Source organism: Drosophila erecta, unplaced genomic scaffold, assembly GCF_003286155.1.
Source record: "Drosophila erecta strain 14021-0224.00,06,07 unplaced genomic scaffold, DereRS2 tig00000126-arrow-pilon, whole genome shotgun sequence".
Classification (NCBI taxonomy): Eukaryota; Metazoa; Arthropoda; class Insecta; order Diptera; family Drosophilidae; genus Drosophila; species Drosophila erecta.
Genome location: NW_020825209.1, coordinates 12,712,492 through 12,728,986, shown reverse-complemented (window position 1 = coordinate 12,728,986; position 16,495 = coordinate 12,712,492). Strand labels below are relative to the sequence as shown.

General features: G+C 49.7%; 6 protein-coding genes across 6 annotated transcripts; 3 read left to right on the top strand and 3 right to left on the bottom strand.

Moving 5' to 3' along the window:
- Window positions 1–1,087: 1,087 nt before the first annotated feature.
- LOC6551250 (alpha-tocopherol transfer protein-like) lies at window positions 1,088–3,860 on the bottom strand. Its single transcript, XM_001978402.3, has 5 exons — window positions 3,596–3,860; window positions 2,961–3,120; window positions 2,082–2,163; window positions 1,535–1,962; window positions 1,088–1,472 (listed from the first exon to the last, which is right to left on the bottom strand). The coding sequence occupies exons 1-5, from the start codon at window positions 3,696–3,698 to the stop codon at window positions 1,358–1,360; spliced, it is 888 nt and encodes a 295-aa protein (XP_001978438.1). The 5' UTR covers window positions 3,699–3,860; the 3' UTR covers window positions 1,088–1,357.
- A 2,619-nt stretch (window positions 3,861–6,479) lies between these two features.
- LOC6551249 (gastrula zinc finger protein xFG20-1) lies at window positions 6,480–8,659 on the top strand. Its single transcript, XM_001978401.3, has 4 exons — window positions 6,480–6,742; window positions 6,809–7,890; window positions 7,946–8,132; window positions 8,195–8,659. The coding sequence occupies exons 1-4, from the start codon at window positions 6,578–6,580 to the stop codon at window positions 8,426–8,428; spliced, it is 1,668 nt and encodes a 555-aa protein (XP_001978437.1). The 5' UTR covers window positions 6,480–6,577; the 3' UTR covers window positions 8,429–8,659.
- Window positions 8,660–8,801: 142 nt separating this feature from the next.
- LOC6551248 (PHD finger protein 12) lies at window positions 8,802–12,438 on the bottom strand. Its single transcript, XM_001978400.3, has 5 exons — window positions 12,204–12,438; window positions 11,862–12,052; window positions 11,105–11,789; window positions 9,528–11,044; window positions 8,802–9,465 (listed from the first exon to the last, which is right to left on the bottom strand). Exons 1-5 carry the CDS (start codon window positions 12,249–12,251, stop codon window positions 9,276–9,278), a joined length of 2,631 nt encoding a protein of 876 aa, XP_001978436.1. The 5' UTR covers window positions 12,252–12,438; the 3' UTR covers window positions 8,802–9,275.
- A 144-nt stretch (window positions 12,439–12,582) lies between these two features.
- On the top strand, window positions 12,583–13,281 carry LOC6551247. Its single transcript, XM_001978399.3, has one exon. It carries the CDS (start codon window positions 12,760–12,762, stop codon window positions 13,204–13,206), a length of 447 nt encoding a protein of 148 aa, XP_001978435.1. The 5' UTR covers window positions 12,583–12,759; the 3' UTR covers window positions 13,207–13,281.
- Window positions 13,282–13,412: 131 nt separating this feature from the next.
- LOC6551246 lies at window positions 13,413–14,665 on the top strand. Its single transcript, XM_001978398.3, has 2 exons — window positions 13,413–13,966; window positions 14,028–14,665. Exons 1-2 carry the CDS (start codon window positions 13,638–13,640, stop codon window positions 14,590–14,592), a joined length of 894 nt encoding a protein of 297 aa, XP_001978434.1. The 5' UTR covers window positions 13,413–13,637; the 3' UTR covers window positions 14,593–14,665.
- Window positions 14,615–16,473, bottom strand: LOC6551289 (mitochondrial ribonuclease P catalytic subunit). Its single transcript, XM_001978397.3, has 2 exons — window positions 15,102–16,473; window positions 14,615–15,038 (listed from the first exon to the last, which is right to left on the bottom strand). Exons 1-2 carry the CDS (start codon window positions 16,361–16,363, stop codon window positions 14,663–14,665), a joined length of 1,638 nt encoding a protein of 545 aa, XP_001978433.1. The 5' UTR covers window positions 16,364–16,473; the 3' UTR covers window positions 14,615–14,662.
- Between the last annotated feature and the right edge of the window lie 22 nt (window positions 16,474–16,495).

Here is a 16,495-nt window from a genome sequence, read left to right as displayed (position 1 = left end):
AGAGGCCAGAGTGTTTGCATTCAAACAGAGGCACAAAGAGAAAAACGTGCTTACAAATGCATCCCACATTAATTCAATCGAAACAGCTTAAAGATTTTATATAGGATAGGCTATGATTTCATGTTTTTCATGCATACTTTATAGATTTTAATTGCATTCTTTCCGTGTAAGCCGACATTAAGACTTATATGTCACCGGAACGGACAGCAATGGACGGCAAAGTGGAGATGATGGAGAATAGGTTGTAAGCACACTTTCAACCAAGCCACACTTAAATGTGTCAGCTGCACGACTCACAACCATGTCCGAAGTGTCACTAGGCGATTGCGAATGGCGAGGTGTGGGAGTCTGGATTGCGGATTGCAGGCTGCAGACTGCAGACTGGGGACGTGGACGACCCAGTGGCCAGGTTGGCCAACCGAACGATATGCGCATTATGCCTCAAGGGTCCTTCGGCCTCCACTTGCCGTGCCACACTGTTGTGGCATGGCCATCGCAGTTGCTGTTGCTGTTGCTCCACTTCTACTGCCACTTCCACTTCCTGCAAGCCAACCAACCCACACACATTCGCACACCCACTCATCCCGATCATATACAGATACGCAAACACACCCGCACGCACACACACACACGGCACGATTTTTAGGGCAGTTTGATGCACTGCCAAAAATTAGTCCACAAACGCAGCAAAGCTGTTTAGGTACCACCAAAAATTAAATGAATGTAATTTTAAAATAATTTACTTAAGAACAACTGCACCGAATTCCAACTGAAGAAGGAACTGAAGAATTCCAATTACTACGCCGCTGCATAGTAGCCAAAGGAACTTTTTCCAGTGTAGGCCGGCCACATTTTCTCCTTCGCTGGCCGTCCCTTTTTGTAGCGAGTTAATTGCATCAGTCACAGGCATCGAAATGCACAGGCAGTGATTGGAATTATGCTGTTGCATTAAAAATGGAAATTCTGTGCGCAGTATATATACTCCTACATACATATATACCATAAAACTTGACTGGCCAAATCTGATACCTCTCGGAGTGAAAATAATAATGAATATAGAATATGGGGAGCCATTATATAAGAAAAAAAATATATATATATTTACATAGATCCAAGCCCAGCTGGGAAATCAAATGGGAACCAAGCAAAAACACAATAGATAGACGGGCCCAATCCGATTTTCACATTCACCAATTGAGCCAAATTGAATTTTCCTATCGTATCTGATAGCATTTGCAGTTCATTGAAGGGTGACAAGCTTTTTACATTTTGATTTTCCATTATATGCGGCAAAGTTTTGAGACATGTGAAAATCGCTGAAGGTCCAAAAATTAAAGTACAGTTGTGCGCACGGCGACTAATCAATTTCGAGGGAACGTAGACTTTCTGTGACTCCTGAATCACTGGATTTTCGTTGGCCATTCTTTTTGCTTTTGTTTATTTGCCAGTTTTCCGAATCCATCAGATAGTCCCTGAAAAAGAAAGAACTAAGTAAGTATCTCTCCGACTAAATTTAGACGGGAAAATAGCTTACCTCTGTTCCTTGAGCAGCTGCATCCATTGGAGCTTTAGGTCGGACATCTTGCCCGCCTCTCCGCCGTATTCCTCCGGCAACATGGAGCGCGGAAAGTGGCGATATGGGGTGTCCGCATCCGGCAAGTGGAAGTGGATTAGCTTGAACACCTCGCCCTTGATGAACGGCTTAACCACAGCCATCACCTTGTCCACGTACGAGGGGCAGTTTAGCACGTGGATCTCCTTGAGCCGGACAGGATGCGCCTCCTGGACAAACTTCATGTAGACGCGTAGGGCGCCCAATGCGGTTTTGGTCAGGTGGCGCAGCGTATAGCCAGCCATGTCGAAAACAGGTATCTCGCCGTCCGACAAACGATCCTCGTTCTCCGTCGCAAATCGACAGTCAGCCACCATGAAGAAAACCTTGATGGCAGCCGTGAAGTTGAACTGTCAGAAGAAATACATATATATTCTGCATGAGCAAATATTCACAGCAAGATGGATACTATGACTAATAAATGAGTAAAGATGGTTTTACTACTCAATGTATAGTACTGTTCACCCACCTTGTCCGCATCGAAGTCGATCAAGCGGTAAAAGAGCAGCTTGTTGTTCTCCGGGGTCAGGCCGGGCAACGGCACCAGATCTCTGCAAGCGAAAATGGCAAGGAAAATGGTAGGTTAACATAATTCTGGCTACCCCATTATATTGTCCATCCAAACCAAACCGGTTGCCAGCTATTGCAAACCCATGCACTCTGTGTACACTAAGCGAAAAAAAAACAGGCCCCAAGTCAACATTGCATGTCTCTGAGCTCACAAGGCTTGCAATTTCTAAGCTAATATCACTCCAGCTAACGACATGACCTGAAACCCATACATTATTTCCAATTTCACAGGAATCTCAGCTAATTGAAAGTTGACTGAACATTCGCCACTAAAATCAAAGTCGCCATCAGCATTTTATGTCTCTATTGAAGCGCTTATCTGGCAATAAGTTTCTTTTATGGCTTTCTTGACGGTACTTATTTTTATAGATTTTATGGTGGTTTTTAGTAGATTGTAAGCTTGGTTTAAAAGTAAGGCCGTGATTTACTGGAAAAAAAAAAACATGATTTTGCTTGCAAATTAAAATGTAATAATTTATATTTGCTTATCTTCTCAAAGTATAAAACAGGTTTAGCCAGGCTTTTACATTTTTTTTTTTGACTCAAATTTATTAGCCCGACTGGGAAGTTTTTTTTTAATCTATTTCGGTCATTAACTTGAGCACATAAACAAATGCTTTTATCAAATACACAAGTAAATCGTAATTTATGTATATTCTGTTCATATTATTATCAGTTTTCTTTCGTATTTCATGTGTTAAGATAGTCTGGATTTGCTGGCCGATTATGGCGATTACCTGGATCCTAACTGCCGAAAGCCCTATATCTTCGTACTCACGCGACTTGCAGCAGCTGCTGCGAACTGGCATCCAGCGGATCGCGATCGATGAAGATGTGGCCATGCTTGTTGCGTAGTCCATAATTGAGTTCCAAGAGGCGCTGGGCGGCGGATAGGTCGCTCCTCGTCGTGTGCAGAAAGCGGCGCAGAAGCAATCGGGCTGCGTTGGAGGAGGACGGGTATTCAGGGATTCGAGTGAGTACAGGGGAGTTCGGGGTACAGGTGCACTCGTAAGTCACTGCGGTGCGATGGTTATGCAACTGCCTGCGGTTCCCATCGCTCAGGCAATTGACCCACACACAAAGTTGGCCAGGCCAACAATAAACACACAGTAAGAAATTTATTCACAACCAATTGCGATCATTTCGAAATCAAAGGAAAGAAGATATTATCCCTTAAAACTTGTAAATTACTTAGATATTGATATATTGCGTATTTTAACAACAATCAATTTCCATATATTTATTACAGAAGTGTAATATTACTTCACATTACTATAAAAAAAAACTTTGTAGTTAATATTTCAATCGGATATTCAAAACGATCGCGATTTCTAACTGTGCTCTCTTTTGGGGGGAAGATGAAAACTGGGTTTTTTGCAATCCGACCCATTTGGCAATTTAATATATACGAACATATATTCTGCGGCAGCTGTGGCTGCGACTTGAGCCAATCCTGCAGCTCCGAAATCCTGGTGGTCATCAGCTGATCCTCCGTTTTCTCATTTAGGTGCACCATTTCGAAGCGTTTACCGTTGTGCCGAAAGGGACGAACTATCGGACTTCCGCGAGTAGGCGAGACAGCAGATGGAGCGAGAAAGGAACACTTCGTGCGAGACACCGCGTCTGTGCGACGCTAATTCGCGACTGCAACTGATTGGAGCATTTTTTTTGGCTTCTCGTCGACTCGCTCTGCCGCTGGAACAGTGGAACCTCTGCCGACGTCGCTGCCTCTGCCGGCATCGCAAATGATAAGTGCTTGAATAGTGGTGCAAAGGAGAAGAGGGGGGAGAGCACAGAGGGGATAAGTCTGGCAACTAGCTGTGCGATCAGTTGCCTTTTAGAGTTGCCATCTCGCTTTCCCATGGATTCGCGGCAGGAAATATCCTGTTATATCAAATATATAATATTCGAATATTACATTTTGAGAAGGTTTATAATGTTTATGTTTATTGGATTTAAATTTGAGCTTTCTTTTGATTGCCTTTATCTCTATTGCTGACTCAAATCGATGATTTAGATTAGCTTTCATTAATTTAGTTTTTTTTACCCACATGCTAATTTATTTGCACTGAAAAAAAGACTATCCGAATAATGAGGTATCGTATATTTGATTTTTCATCAATTTTTTTTAACTATTCCAAGGTATTATTATTGAATGTGGTTAGGGCAATATTTCCTTTTTCATTTTTTAAATAATTTATTTGGCTGCCGCCGCTGAATAACTCCACATTCAGTAGCTATTGCGCAATTTCCATGATTAACTTCACTGTGCCAGAAGGTCGGAAGCCGGCAGGTGTGTTGGCTTCTTTTTCTATGCATTTTCGCGTGTGCGTATTGCGTGGGTGCTGTGCGGTTTTTCCGGCTTTCCACCACTCGTCTTCGGCCATTGCCATGTTTGGCGGCATTTTTTTTAACCCGATCTTAGCTCGCTGTTTCTGTTGTTATGCCTTTGTTTTTGTTTGGCTTTTGGCTTTATCGCGACATTGGCAAACAATTTTCGGCAAGGCAAAGTCTCGCACCACTTGTTATGCTGCTCTGCTCCCGGCTGAACTGGCCAACTGAACTGGCTTGGCTGCGACTGCTTCGGACGTGTTTCGCAAGTTAAGGCCCAGTCCGAACCCAAAGCCAAACTATTTACAACCGACCACTCTGAAGCGGCGACCGCAAAGCATGAACATGAATTAAAACAAAACTGTCAACAGAAACCAAAAAGTAAAAATGAAGCAGTCGCGGCGAAAGCGAATATGGGTACATTTATCTTGATGGTCTGCAGAACAGCGCACGAAACTCGAATTTACGTGTATTGCAATGCGAGTTCTACAGTAGAATATCTGTTCATAGCTCGAAAATCGTATGATCATTCCATTATATTCAAAATGTGCATTAGGAGCAGTGTAATCTTAAGTAAATTAAACATTTTAGATTTTGACTACAAAACTCCATTGCAGTTTTCGCATGGAGATTCTAGAACATTACGCATACGACGTGGGGGCCTTTGTAAATATAGTAACTACATTTATTTCAACCAATCAGTTGTTGTGCATAATTTGAGATATTTTGAATTCACTTATAGCCTTTGAAACTATAACCCAAAATAAATCATACGACGCGTGGGCACTACAAAATATATAAGTTACTCCCAAGTTTTTAATTAAAATGTAACCATATTTAGTGTTCAGACTACGGAAGTATTACTGTACCAATTTAATGCAGCTGTAAACTTATTAAGCAGCAAAAACACGCATAAGTTGACATTTGACTATCTTGAAAACAGCTGAGTGGCCTTGAAAATGGAACTTAGCCGACCCATAAACGCTTTAAAACAATGCCCAACCCAGAGGTTTGGTAAAAAAGTGCTAACTGACAATTTTATAATGGTCAACGTACGATTCGAGATATACGTGGAGTTGGGAATTATGGTCATGTGAATAGTACGCTACTTACTTGGCGCTTTGCAGCGACCTTAGTTGTTGGGTGGTGCACTGAGAGAAAACCATTATGAACATACATGTTTCATTTTGATGATTTCCAATGGGGCTTATACCATTATTTGTTCACAAAACTGCGATCTCTCTCGTATTTAGGGGAGGAATATTAAAAATTCCTATCGGCAAGAGTGTCAATCACGGCAAAGTACATTTAGCAATAATGCACTTGCTGTTTGCCAACTTTGTTTGCATCATTTTGCAAATCAATTAGGTAGAGTTTTAGCACTGCCTGCTAATTGCGGTCGCAGCATCATCAAAGCAAATTGGTGCCTACAAGTCATGCAAATCAGTTGCATTTCGGCAACGCAAAGAGTGATACATGCTTTTTCAGATAAGGCAAAAAGCAAAGGCATCAGAAGCTTCGAACACTCCAATCATCGCAAAAAAAATTATCATTGGATGTGGTGTAACCTGCGATCGGTCGAAAAATGGGGTTTTGCTGGCTCAATATCTTAACCTACGCACTAACTTAACATAATTGCTTCACACTACCTCAGACCACTTCAATCAAATATTTCTTCATGCATTCTGGGACATCAATAATGAGGGTTTATTTACCATTCTTTTCAGCTGATTTGCCCAAATTATACTTTCAAATACTTTTGATGAATTTTGTGTTCGATAATGTGTCTTAACGCAAAATGCAAATAGTTTAAAGTTATTGTATAACGTATAGAAATCTAACTTTAATAAAGTATTTCTGAATTCCTAATTAATTTAATTTGAAGTAACGCTTTTCCGTTACGTTAAATATGACCAGCGTCATACAACGTCACGTAACGATTGGCACATCGATAGGCGCTGGGTGCACGGCGTGCCACCGCTAGGGGATAGTGTGACCGTGCGCATGTGAAGAACACAAACCAATGGAATAAAGTAAAAATTGTATATTTTATAGCGGAATAAAATGATCTGTCGCCTGTGTCTGAACGCGCTCGACGAGCAGAGCGCGGTGGTGCTGTTCGGCGGCGCCGGCGGAGCCAGTGCACCCGCTCCGGAGGACGAGGACGACGGGAAGGCGATGCCAGAGAGCTACCTGGTCCAACTGATCTCTATTCACTTGTACCTCTGCGTGAGTATCTGCTGATGATTCTTCTGCCCACCGCCTCACCCTAATGCTACCGCCCATCTACCACAGCTCTCCCGCGACGATGCCATCTCCACATGCATCTGCACCGAGTGCTGCTCGCAACTGGAGAGCTTCCACAACTTCTGGAAGCTGGTGGAGCTGAAGCAGACGACGCTGTGCAGCCAGTTCCTGGCCATTGATTGCGATGTCAACTGGTCGGAGGACGGCAGCGAAACGCAGTCTGATGCGCAGCTGCAGTTGCTGCTGGAGCCGGCGGAGGAGCCCAAGGTGGTGACTCCTACAACGGCCAATAAGTTTCCCTGCATGTTCTGCGAGAAGTCCTTCAAGATGCGTCGCTACCTGGAGGAGCACATAGCTACGCACACCGGCGACCGACCCATTGCCTGTCCCTACTGCGAAATGGCCTTCCGCTGCCGCTCGAATATGTACACCCATGTGAAGAGCAAGCACACCAAACAGTGGCTAAAGGCGCGTGAGGAGCGGGATGCGGCTAAGTCGAACCAGAATCACACGACGCCGGAGGAGCCTGCTGCAGCACCTTCTGCTTCTGCATCTCCTGGAAACACAGTAAATCCTGCTATTTCGACACATCCCGCTGCTACTGCTACTCCTGCTCCCTCTGCAACTCCCACCACCAATCTCGTAGCAGCTCCTCTTCCCTCACCACCAACTGTTCAACAGCTGCCCCTGTCGGTGATCAAGAGTCAGCCCAGTGAGGCCATTAACCTCACCATAACCAAGACCCCGCCATCTGGCAGTCGGGGCTCACGCAATCGATCCAGTCGTCGGAAGACGCACTCGCCCAAAAAGGTCCAGCACACGGAGGGCAGCGATGTTAGCGACGAGGATTCGCCACAGAAAAGGCTCAAGGAGAACGAACTCATACTGGCCAATTACAATGCGGTAGCCGCGGCTGTCGTGGCAGCCGCTTCACTAACTGGCAATCCTCCAGGACAACCGGATGGCCTGCAGCAGCGTCTGTGCGCGAGCCTTCTGCAACAACAACAACAGCAGGAGCAACTCTTTGCCGTCATGTCGGCAACGGCGGCTGCAGCGGCGGCCGTGGGAACGAGCAGTGCCACCACAACGACGACAACGACAACCGGGACTGTGATGGCGCATCCCTATGGGTAAGTCGGTTGGATACTCTAGCAACAATCAGGCTTATTAACAAATCTGCCACAGCAACCCGCCTTCAGAGACGGATAAACGACCGACTGCTCCGCTACAGGCCGTCATCCATGCCGCACCCGTTTCGATCCTTTGTCCCAACTGCGGGGAGCTTCCTGGTCAGAATCATCGCTGCATGAGCAAGCCCAAGTATGCATGCGATGTGTGCGGCAAGTCCTTCAAAATGAAGCGCTATTTGGAGGTGAGTACTCCTGCTCCAGTAATCTGCGCTGCATGGTTATTAATGCATTCTTCTGCGATCAGGAGCACTTTGCCACCCACACGGGCGTCAAGCTGCACACCTGCGCCTTCTGTCCCACGGAGTTTCGCTCCAAGTCGAACATGTACCACCACACCAAGCGCAAGCATAAAGCAGAATGGGAGAGGTCGCGGGCCACGCGATCGGCGGCCAAGGCTGGCGTCCAGGAGCAGATGCAGCACCCCATCCCGTCACAGGAACAGGCACAGGCTCAGCCAGGACCTGCGGCTGCTCTCTAGTGCAGCTGGCACCTGGACGTGGTGCACTCGTAGTCTTAGACCCTTACAATTACAAATATATTTTTTGCATATTAGCCATACCGAATGTACTTATCTGACGTTTCGTGTACTCCACAAAGTCCCGGCGTCCCGTCGCCTGGCACCTATTGTGTATACTCTTCTCGTTCTCTATAATGCCTTAACCAGTTGGATTGGATCTGGTTATAAAGTAAACATTCATTTAAAAAGAAAGAGGTTTGTGTACTAATTTGGTTGGGCTTACTGCTAATTGGAGATGCCACAAATCCGGTGGATATATTCATCGATCTTGTATAGCCTAAGTTATGCTATGGCATACATACAATTGCATTGCATCTGGAGAAATCCCTGATCGTAATGCTTACAAGTTTATTTCATTTTAGCAATTTATACAATTTGTTTTTACAGTAAAAGTACAACAAATCGGGGTTATTCACGGTTCATGAACATTATGGTTAATTCAATAAATAAGGAGTTTGGCCCAAGAGATGGGTGAGCTGCATAGATCACACCTGCACCTGTGCACTTTTGGATTCAACTCCGTATTTATTGCACTGGTCATTAGGCAAATATCCCCTTAACGCTAGAATGGGAGGATTGTGTGTGATTTAAAAGTATAGCCGCGGCTTTACATTGCGATGATGATTGCGATGAAATTGAACTGGTATCTGCTAACCCTAACCCTATGCCTGGCTGCTAGCTGCCCCACTGAGATTGGTGCTGCTCCACTGGAGTTGGCTGCGGTTGAGCGCGTGTCTGCTTCTGTGTCTTAATGCTTAAACTAAGTGCTGCGCAGCAGAACTGCGGCTGTTGCTAAAAGGGTCTGGTTCTACGATCGCTTGCTGCGCGCCTGCGCCTGTAGCAGATCCACCGACGGCACCGAGAAGACAAACGACAGGCAGCCAAATCGCAGCAGGCTGCCGTGTGCCAGCACCGCCGATCCTTCCCAGGCGCCGGCCACCATGGGCACGGGTCCGGCGTTAATGCAGCGGCAGGCGGGCTTAACAATGGGCGCCAATCTGTAGGGGATTACACAACAAATAGTTATCATCATTTGATTGTTGGGTCAGTAAATAGCTACCGCTCTTTGCCGATCTTCTTTGTCTCGAACTGGCGGTGAATGTGCCGCCGCTTGTCCAACAGATCGTCGACGCGTCTCTTCAGCTCCGCATCGTCGGGTCGCATCCGCTTGCCGGCATGAGTTGGCATCCTGTCGGTCAGGTCGCAGGCGTACAGCTGCCCATTGACCTCGGTGCCGAACTCTGAGTAGTTGATCAGCTCGTACGACTTGGAGAACTCGTCGTAGAAGATGATGGCGTGCTGCGGCGATATGCGGCAGCAGTAACCAATCGCCGAGAGGTCCACGGTCTCCATTTGCGCCAGCGTCGTTGACGGCGAGTAGTGTCCACCGTAGCCAATGTATAACGTACGGTAGCGCATGAAAATCGAATGGTCTAGCCCCAGCGAACTGAACCAGCGGCTGTCCTCGAGCATGTCGCCCAACGGGGTTATCACCGCGCGCGCCTGCACCTTGCATTGCAGCAGCTTGAGCTCCAGGCGCGAGGCCAGCTCGTAGGCCTTCTCCGTGTCGCTACGGGCACGCGGCACATAGCACTCGGCAGCTGCATCCGCTGCTGCAATGGCCGCCGCGGTGGCCAGTGCTGGATGCAGAGCCATTGCGGGATCCTCGTCGGCGGCATTGCCGTTCTTTTGCGCCAGAATCGAGGACGTTTCGCTGGTGAAGAGCAGCGAGAAGCGGTTCATGTCCTCCGGTGCCAGTTGGCCTTGCAGGGCAGCGGTTTCACCGGCTACATGTGCTCCATCGGCAGCTGCCAGTTGACGCAGGCGACGAGCGGCCGTGCGATTCTTGTACTGCGTCACAATCTCCGGATGCTCTTCGACCAGCTGCTGCAGTCGCTGGTGCGCCAGCTTTTTGATAATGTCGACGTCCAGATGAAAGAGATCCGCATCGATGATGCCAGCCTTGCTGTCCTCCTCGTCCTCCTCAAAGCTGGCCTCCAGCTCTAGGCTGGCCTTGGACTCCACCTTGACAACCGACGGCTGATCATTGGCCTGCACATTCGATTCGGTATTGGGATTCTCCGAAACAACTTCGCCATTAACCTTGTCGGCTGGAGAGACCGTCTCAGGCTCCTGCTCTTCAGGACTGTGATCGCTGTCGCTATCGCCATCAACCGCAGTCTCCACAGTGCCGTATTCCCGTTGAATCTCACGGAACTTGGCTCGAGCCGAGCGCAAGGCCTCCAGGTCCTTCAGCAGCGATTCGGTGACCGACTCTCGGGATATCTCCTCAACTTCGGTGGGCAGGTTCTTGCGCCGCTTTACCCGATCGTAGCGCAGCGTTTGGCGCATGGAGGGCAGCAGCGCCGGTGGATGCTTGTAGTGGTAGCGCACAATGGCTGGCACCTCGATGTGGGCACGGGCATGCACATTCGTCTTGGTGCGAAAGGGCGGATGGCGCGTGTTGACACGCCGGAAGAACTCAAGCTTGACGTTTTCATGGTCAAGTGGCTGGAGGAAGCGATTCCACAGGCGCACCCGCTCCGTGGCCGAAATGCTGTTGGTCATATTGGCATCCTGTGAACAGACATCCTCATTAGAACCCAAGGGGACTTCCATTCGCGTTGGCTGACTTACGATAAAATTCTCGGCATGATTGGGGCACATCCACAATCCAGCTGGCAGTGCCGTCAGCGGGGGATCCAGACAATCCTGGTGGTAGTAGAGCGGACAGTAGTCGCAGGAGATGAGCGGCGCCCGTTTGCAGGAGCGTGTGCAGTAGAAACAGGTTTTGGCGGGCAGCGGCACCAGTCCCTGGGCGTCCAGCTCGAAGGGCTTGGAATTGCGGCGCTGATTGCCGGCGCACTTGCGGTGTCCGCCATTTCCGCTCGGCGGATGCGTCTGCTGTACGGGCTGCACCTTGCCATTTCCCGGGAACTGGGTGTGCAGCTCGAGCTCCGGTGGCAACGAGAACTGCTGCGGATTCAGCATGCTGGCCGCCCGGATGACATCGTCCAGCGGCGTTGGCTTCTTGTTGGGATCGAGGGCGCGCTGTATGGCCAGCGGCATTTTGGCCAGCAGTTTCTCGGTGCTATTGCGTTCGCTGTTGCTGCGTTTGCGCAGGTTGCGGATCTTTAGCGGTATGGACTCCAGATCGCCAGAGGAAGGGGTATTCGCACGGGATCCACTGCCCGCCGAGGGCACGCGCTCCACGGAACTGGCCTTAGAAGAGGAGGCCGGCGGCTGGGAAACTTTGGCCATGCGGCAGCTGTGGCACAGCCACTGGCCACTGGGTATGTCCTCCTCGCTCAACGGTGGGTCACTGCGAGGAAAGCACAGCATTACGCTTAAGGAGAAGCCCTCAAAATGGGCAGCAGTATGCGTGTATACTCACTGGCATTGCAGGTGGAAGCTGGAGGGGCATCGATCGCAGCACAGCAAATTGCCGCCCTCCTCGCAGGCGTCGCAGTAGTCATGGTTGTGGCCTCTGCCCGGGCGCCTGTAATACGGATGCTTCGTGTTGGTGGTTCGCTGCACCAGCTTCTCGTCCTCGTTGGGCGGTGGGCGGATGAGCTGCTTGATTTGCTGCGCGAATGTAAAGTAAAGGGGGAAATGGATGGCATTTGTGCATGCGTTAATGTGGCATCTCTTGGGCAGCCCCAGTCGATTGCAATTGGAGCGCCGGGCGACGGAAACACGGGAGCAGACGGGCGTCCCGTTCCGGCGGCAAACTCACCTCCATGATGCTCAGCGAAGCATTGGGGTCCTGGTCCACTTTCGACATCTTTTTCGCTGGCTCCTCTTATCCGGTGTACACAATCAATCTCGGAGCGACTTCACTTGTAGACGGAGGCGGGCGCAGTGTAGATTATGCAGCCCTGCGCATCCGACGCGCGGCTGGCCACACTGCGCGCCCATCGATAGGCGATCAACGGAAATTCAGTGCTGACTGTATTTCACTCCAAATCTATCTACTTTAATTGATACTTGCGATTAATACCATTTTTTTCGGATTTTGGTATATATTTGTAAGTGTATAAGTATAAAAATCAGTATAAAAATCAGTATAAAAATCAGTATAAAAATCAGTATAAAAATCAGTATAAAAATCAGTATAAAAATTAAAAACTCCAAATTCCCATATTTTTCTCAGCCCTTATATACCTTTTTAAAATTCGAGCACAACACTAGCACCCGCAAATTTGGCCTAAAGCACGCTAAAAGAGCATCTCAGCTGGTCGACGACGCAATTCGCCAGTTTATTTTAGCAAACAATAGGACAAAACAGAGCAATGTTTTCGATTTTCGGGAAACGCAAGCCCGCGGAAACACCCACAGAGGATCAGCCCATCCAGGGGCCGGCGGATGCCTCCCGTCCAGGCACGAGCGGCGATGATTTTGTGTTTATAGAGAGGAAACCAGGACCGGATGCTCCTCATACGGGTGTTCCATCCGGCTCCATGTATCCACCCATGCCGCCAGCGAGCTACCTGCCCTATCCGCCGATGCCAGGACCAGGCGGTCAGGTGAAGCAGCCCGGCGCCCAAGGACCCGTCAACTACTTGCAGGACATTCCCTTTGAGCTGGCACCCGAACTGGCCACCAAGGATCGATACACCAGCACCCAAATGCAGGTGGACAGCATCCTGGCGCTGCTCACGCGCCAACTGTCCGTGGACGAGCTGGCCGAGGAGTATACCTTCGCCCTAGAGCGATCCGTGCAAAACGAGTGTTACTAGCATTAGTCCGTAGATCCACTGGTTAATATACATATAATAAAACGTTGCTTATTTAATTCTTAATTATAATCTGAAGTGCTCTGGCCATTGTGTCCTCTGTTTGTTGTGAATTGAGTGAGTCATTGAATTCTGCTATCTTTTGGGTTTTAATGTACACATTTTGAAAAACTATACATATATGCACAAGTACAACTTTTTGATGTATCTAGTAGTCCGTTGGCTTTTCGTCGGTCACATTTCAATGGGGACTGCTCATAAGGTGTTCAACGATCCCAGCGTAAATACATAAAATTGTTAGTGCTCTCGTTTTCCAAAATTTTACGTAAACAAAAAGGTTTTGAACATTTTTATTTCGTATAAGTTACGATTTCCCAGCTAAATTCGCAATCCTTACAAATTAACCGAGCCGTTCTGTGCAGTAAACATCAGTCATGGCCAGCTCCAATGTTTCGGACTGGGATGAGCCACTGCCCACGTCGACGGACTCGCTGCCGGAGGAGGAGGATCCAGATGTGTGCGCCGAGGAAAACGTGAAGAAGCGGCAGGAGGAGAACCTGGTCAAGCTGCAGACGTATGTGCGGCGCATGGCCTACCAGCCGTCAATGCCGCCCAAAGTGAAGCCCTACGACGTGGCCCTTTCCAAGCCCAAGATGCACACGCTCGCCGACAACTACAGTCAGTTTAAGGACGTCTACGATCCGAAGCTGCGGGCCAAGCGGATCAAGCGCATGCTGGGCAAATTCAATGCCATTACCACGGAGTAAGTGCAGCGGGTGCATCACTGCAATCACTCCAGTTGATAACCAACTTCATTCAAACAGACAGCTGGAGCAGATCCTCAAGAGCAACAAGACCAAGGAGCGAAAGAAGGAGGATTTCCTGAAGCGCAAGCAGGAACTGTACTACAATATGCTGACCAAGCTGGAGCGCCAGTGTCGCACCCAGTACCTGAACGTGCTCATCAAGAAGTTCGCCAAGTTCATCTCCCACCTGGCCACAACGATGCGCATCCCGCCGCAGCTGGTGGATCCGTATGCGCGCATGCAGCGCGGCATCTTCTGCAACATCCTGCTGGCCATCGGTGTGCAGCCCACCTCACAGTCGGCTATCTACTACACCAGCCAGGACGCCATCGAGTACGATGTGTGCCATCGCCTTGCGCACGCCCTGCTCAGCCTGATAATCAAGGCGCTGGACTCGGCAGCCACAAGGGACCCGAACGAGATGGCCAAACCGGCGGACATGGACTTCGAGATGGACAACCACATCAAGCGGCGGCTCATGTGCGCCGCCGAGAAGAAGCTGTTGTACGAGCGCCGTCGCAAGAAGCCCCAGCCGCAGGGCATTGGAGCCTTCGAGAAGTGCACCCGATATGACTGCGACTAGGACGGCTCCTACAGTGTATTCGTTAACCTTTGGCTTCTATTTATTCTCAGTACAAGACTTGTTCACATGGTCACCTTCTTGTTTTCCCCATGGCTTTGGTGGCGGGTGTCTGCTCCTTTAGCTTGAGGCACAGCCAATTCGCGGGCACCTCAAAGCTGTCCGTGGGATGCTGGGTGTACTGCTCGCAGTAGGGCACGTGCCAGGTGTCTGTCACTTTGCCCGGCTGTGTGCCCAGCCGGTGTCGAATGGGCTCCTTAACTATGATCTGTCCCGTTTGCGTTTGGGTGGCCAGCGAGAACTGGTGCTGCTGCTGCCAGCGGCGGAAGACGGGCTTCAGTTCGGGGCCCAGATGGAAGGCGTGACTGCGCATCAAGTCGCGGGAAAAGAAGTCCGTCTCCTGGCCGCTGCGCAGCGTGGCATACAGCAAGAAGGGATCGTCGTGCGATCTATAAGCAAGAGAAACGAATTAGTCTACCCATCCCTTTCGTATTCGAGATGGGTTTACTTACAGATTGCTGGTCAAGAAGAGGCTGGCATTGCTGTGGACAAAGTGCATGGCCTGCTTGGACCAGTTGCGCATGTGCTCGCGTCCCAGGACGAGGACACGCTTGTCCTGATCACGAAAATGACGCACCACAGTGGCCACCAGATTGGCCAGCTGCTGTGGTGCCTTCTTGGTTCCTGTGGAGTAGGCCACATTGAGGCCATCGATCACACAGTCGTATGGAGCCGTCTTATCCACAAACTTCTTGAACCTGGCCACCTCCTCGGGCGTGGAGCGCTGGAAAACGTCTCGTCGTATGAGCACGCGCTCCAGGAAACACTCGCTGAGACGCCGGAACTCCTCATCGCTGATGGCCACCGGCTGCAGGTGCTGCTGGCAGGACTGGCACTTACCCAGAGGTCCCAAATTGGTGGTTTGAGCTTCCAGCAGATGGGGCACCTGCCTGGACAGTTCCTGCAATCGCACCGCCACTCGCTGGCTGACTAGAATCTCATGGCGTTCGAGGAACTGCAGCAAACGACTAAGCTGGGCAGGAAGTTGGGCAGTTTCGTTGGCCAGACGATTGAGCAACGTCAGGTAGACCTCGCATTTGGGCGGCTTCCGGGCCGTGGCCATCTCCTCCAGCAGGTGCCAGGCCAATTCCTGCTGCGGTGCCTCAACATTAAAGGCCTTCTCCGCCAGCGCGGAGTAGGCGGCCACGCTTGGCGCACTGGTGACCTTCATCATCTCGAGGAGCGGCAGGCCGCGCTGCCAATCGTCACCACTGGTGGCCACCAATCCATGGATCACATTCTCGCAGCTGGTGGCATCCAGGGTATCGTGCTCCGCCTGTAGCGATCGGCAGATCTGCAGTATCTCTGCCTGTTCCGCCTCAGTGAGCGGTCGTTCATGGTAGGCGGCATTGTAGACCCTCAGCAGGCGACCCAGTGTCGCTGCATTGGGCTTGGAGCCCCTACTCCTGAGGAACTCCACATAGTTTTTGGCCAGCGCCAGTTGGCTTGGACCACTGCACACGCCCAGAATCACGGCGTCCACATTGTGCCCGTTGATGTGCTTGTACCCGTCCACCAGCGACTGTCGCACCTTCGCCCACTCCTCACCACTAAGCTCCTGGCGACGCTCAAAAAGATCACTGCGCAGCTGCTCCAGCCGATCTGGCGGCAGACTGGCCGGCTGCGGACGCCTCTTGTGCTGGCTTGCTAACCAACGCGGATGGGCTCGGCCGCCGCCCGGTAGAAGATTTCGTAGCAGGCGTAACTTATACATAATTCAAATTAAAATTAAAATTATTCTCAGAATTCTCCAAATTCCAATAAGAATTATGCCGGCTGGCGGCGATGTGGCCAGTCATACGCTGCACTTATCTAGTGCACGCACCTCACTTGGTATATACCAAAT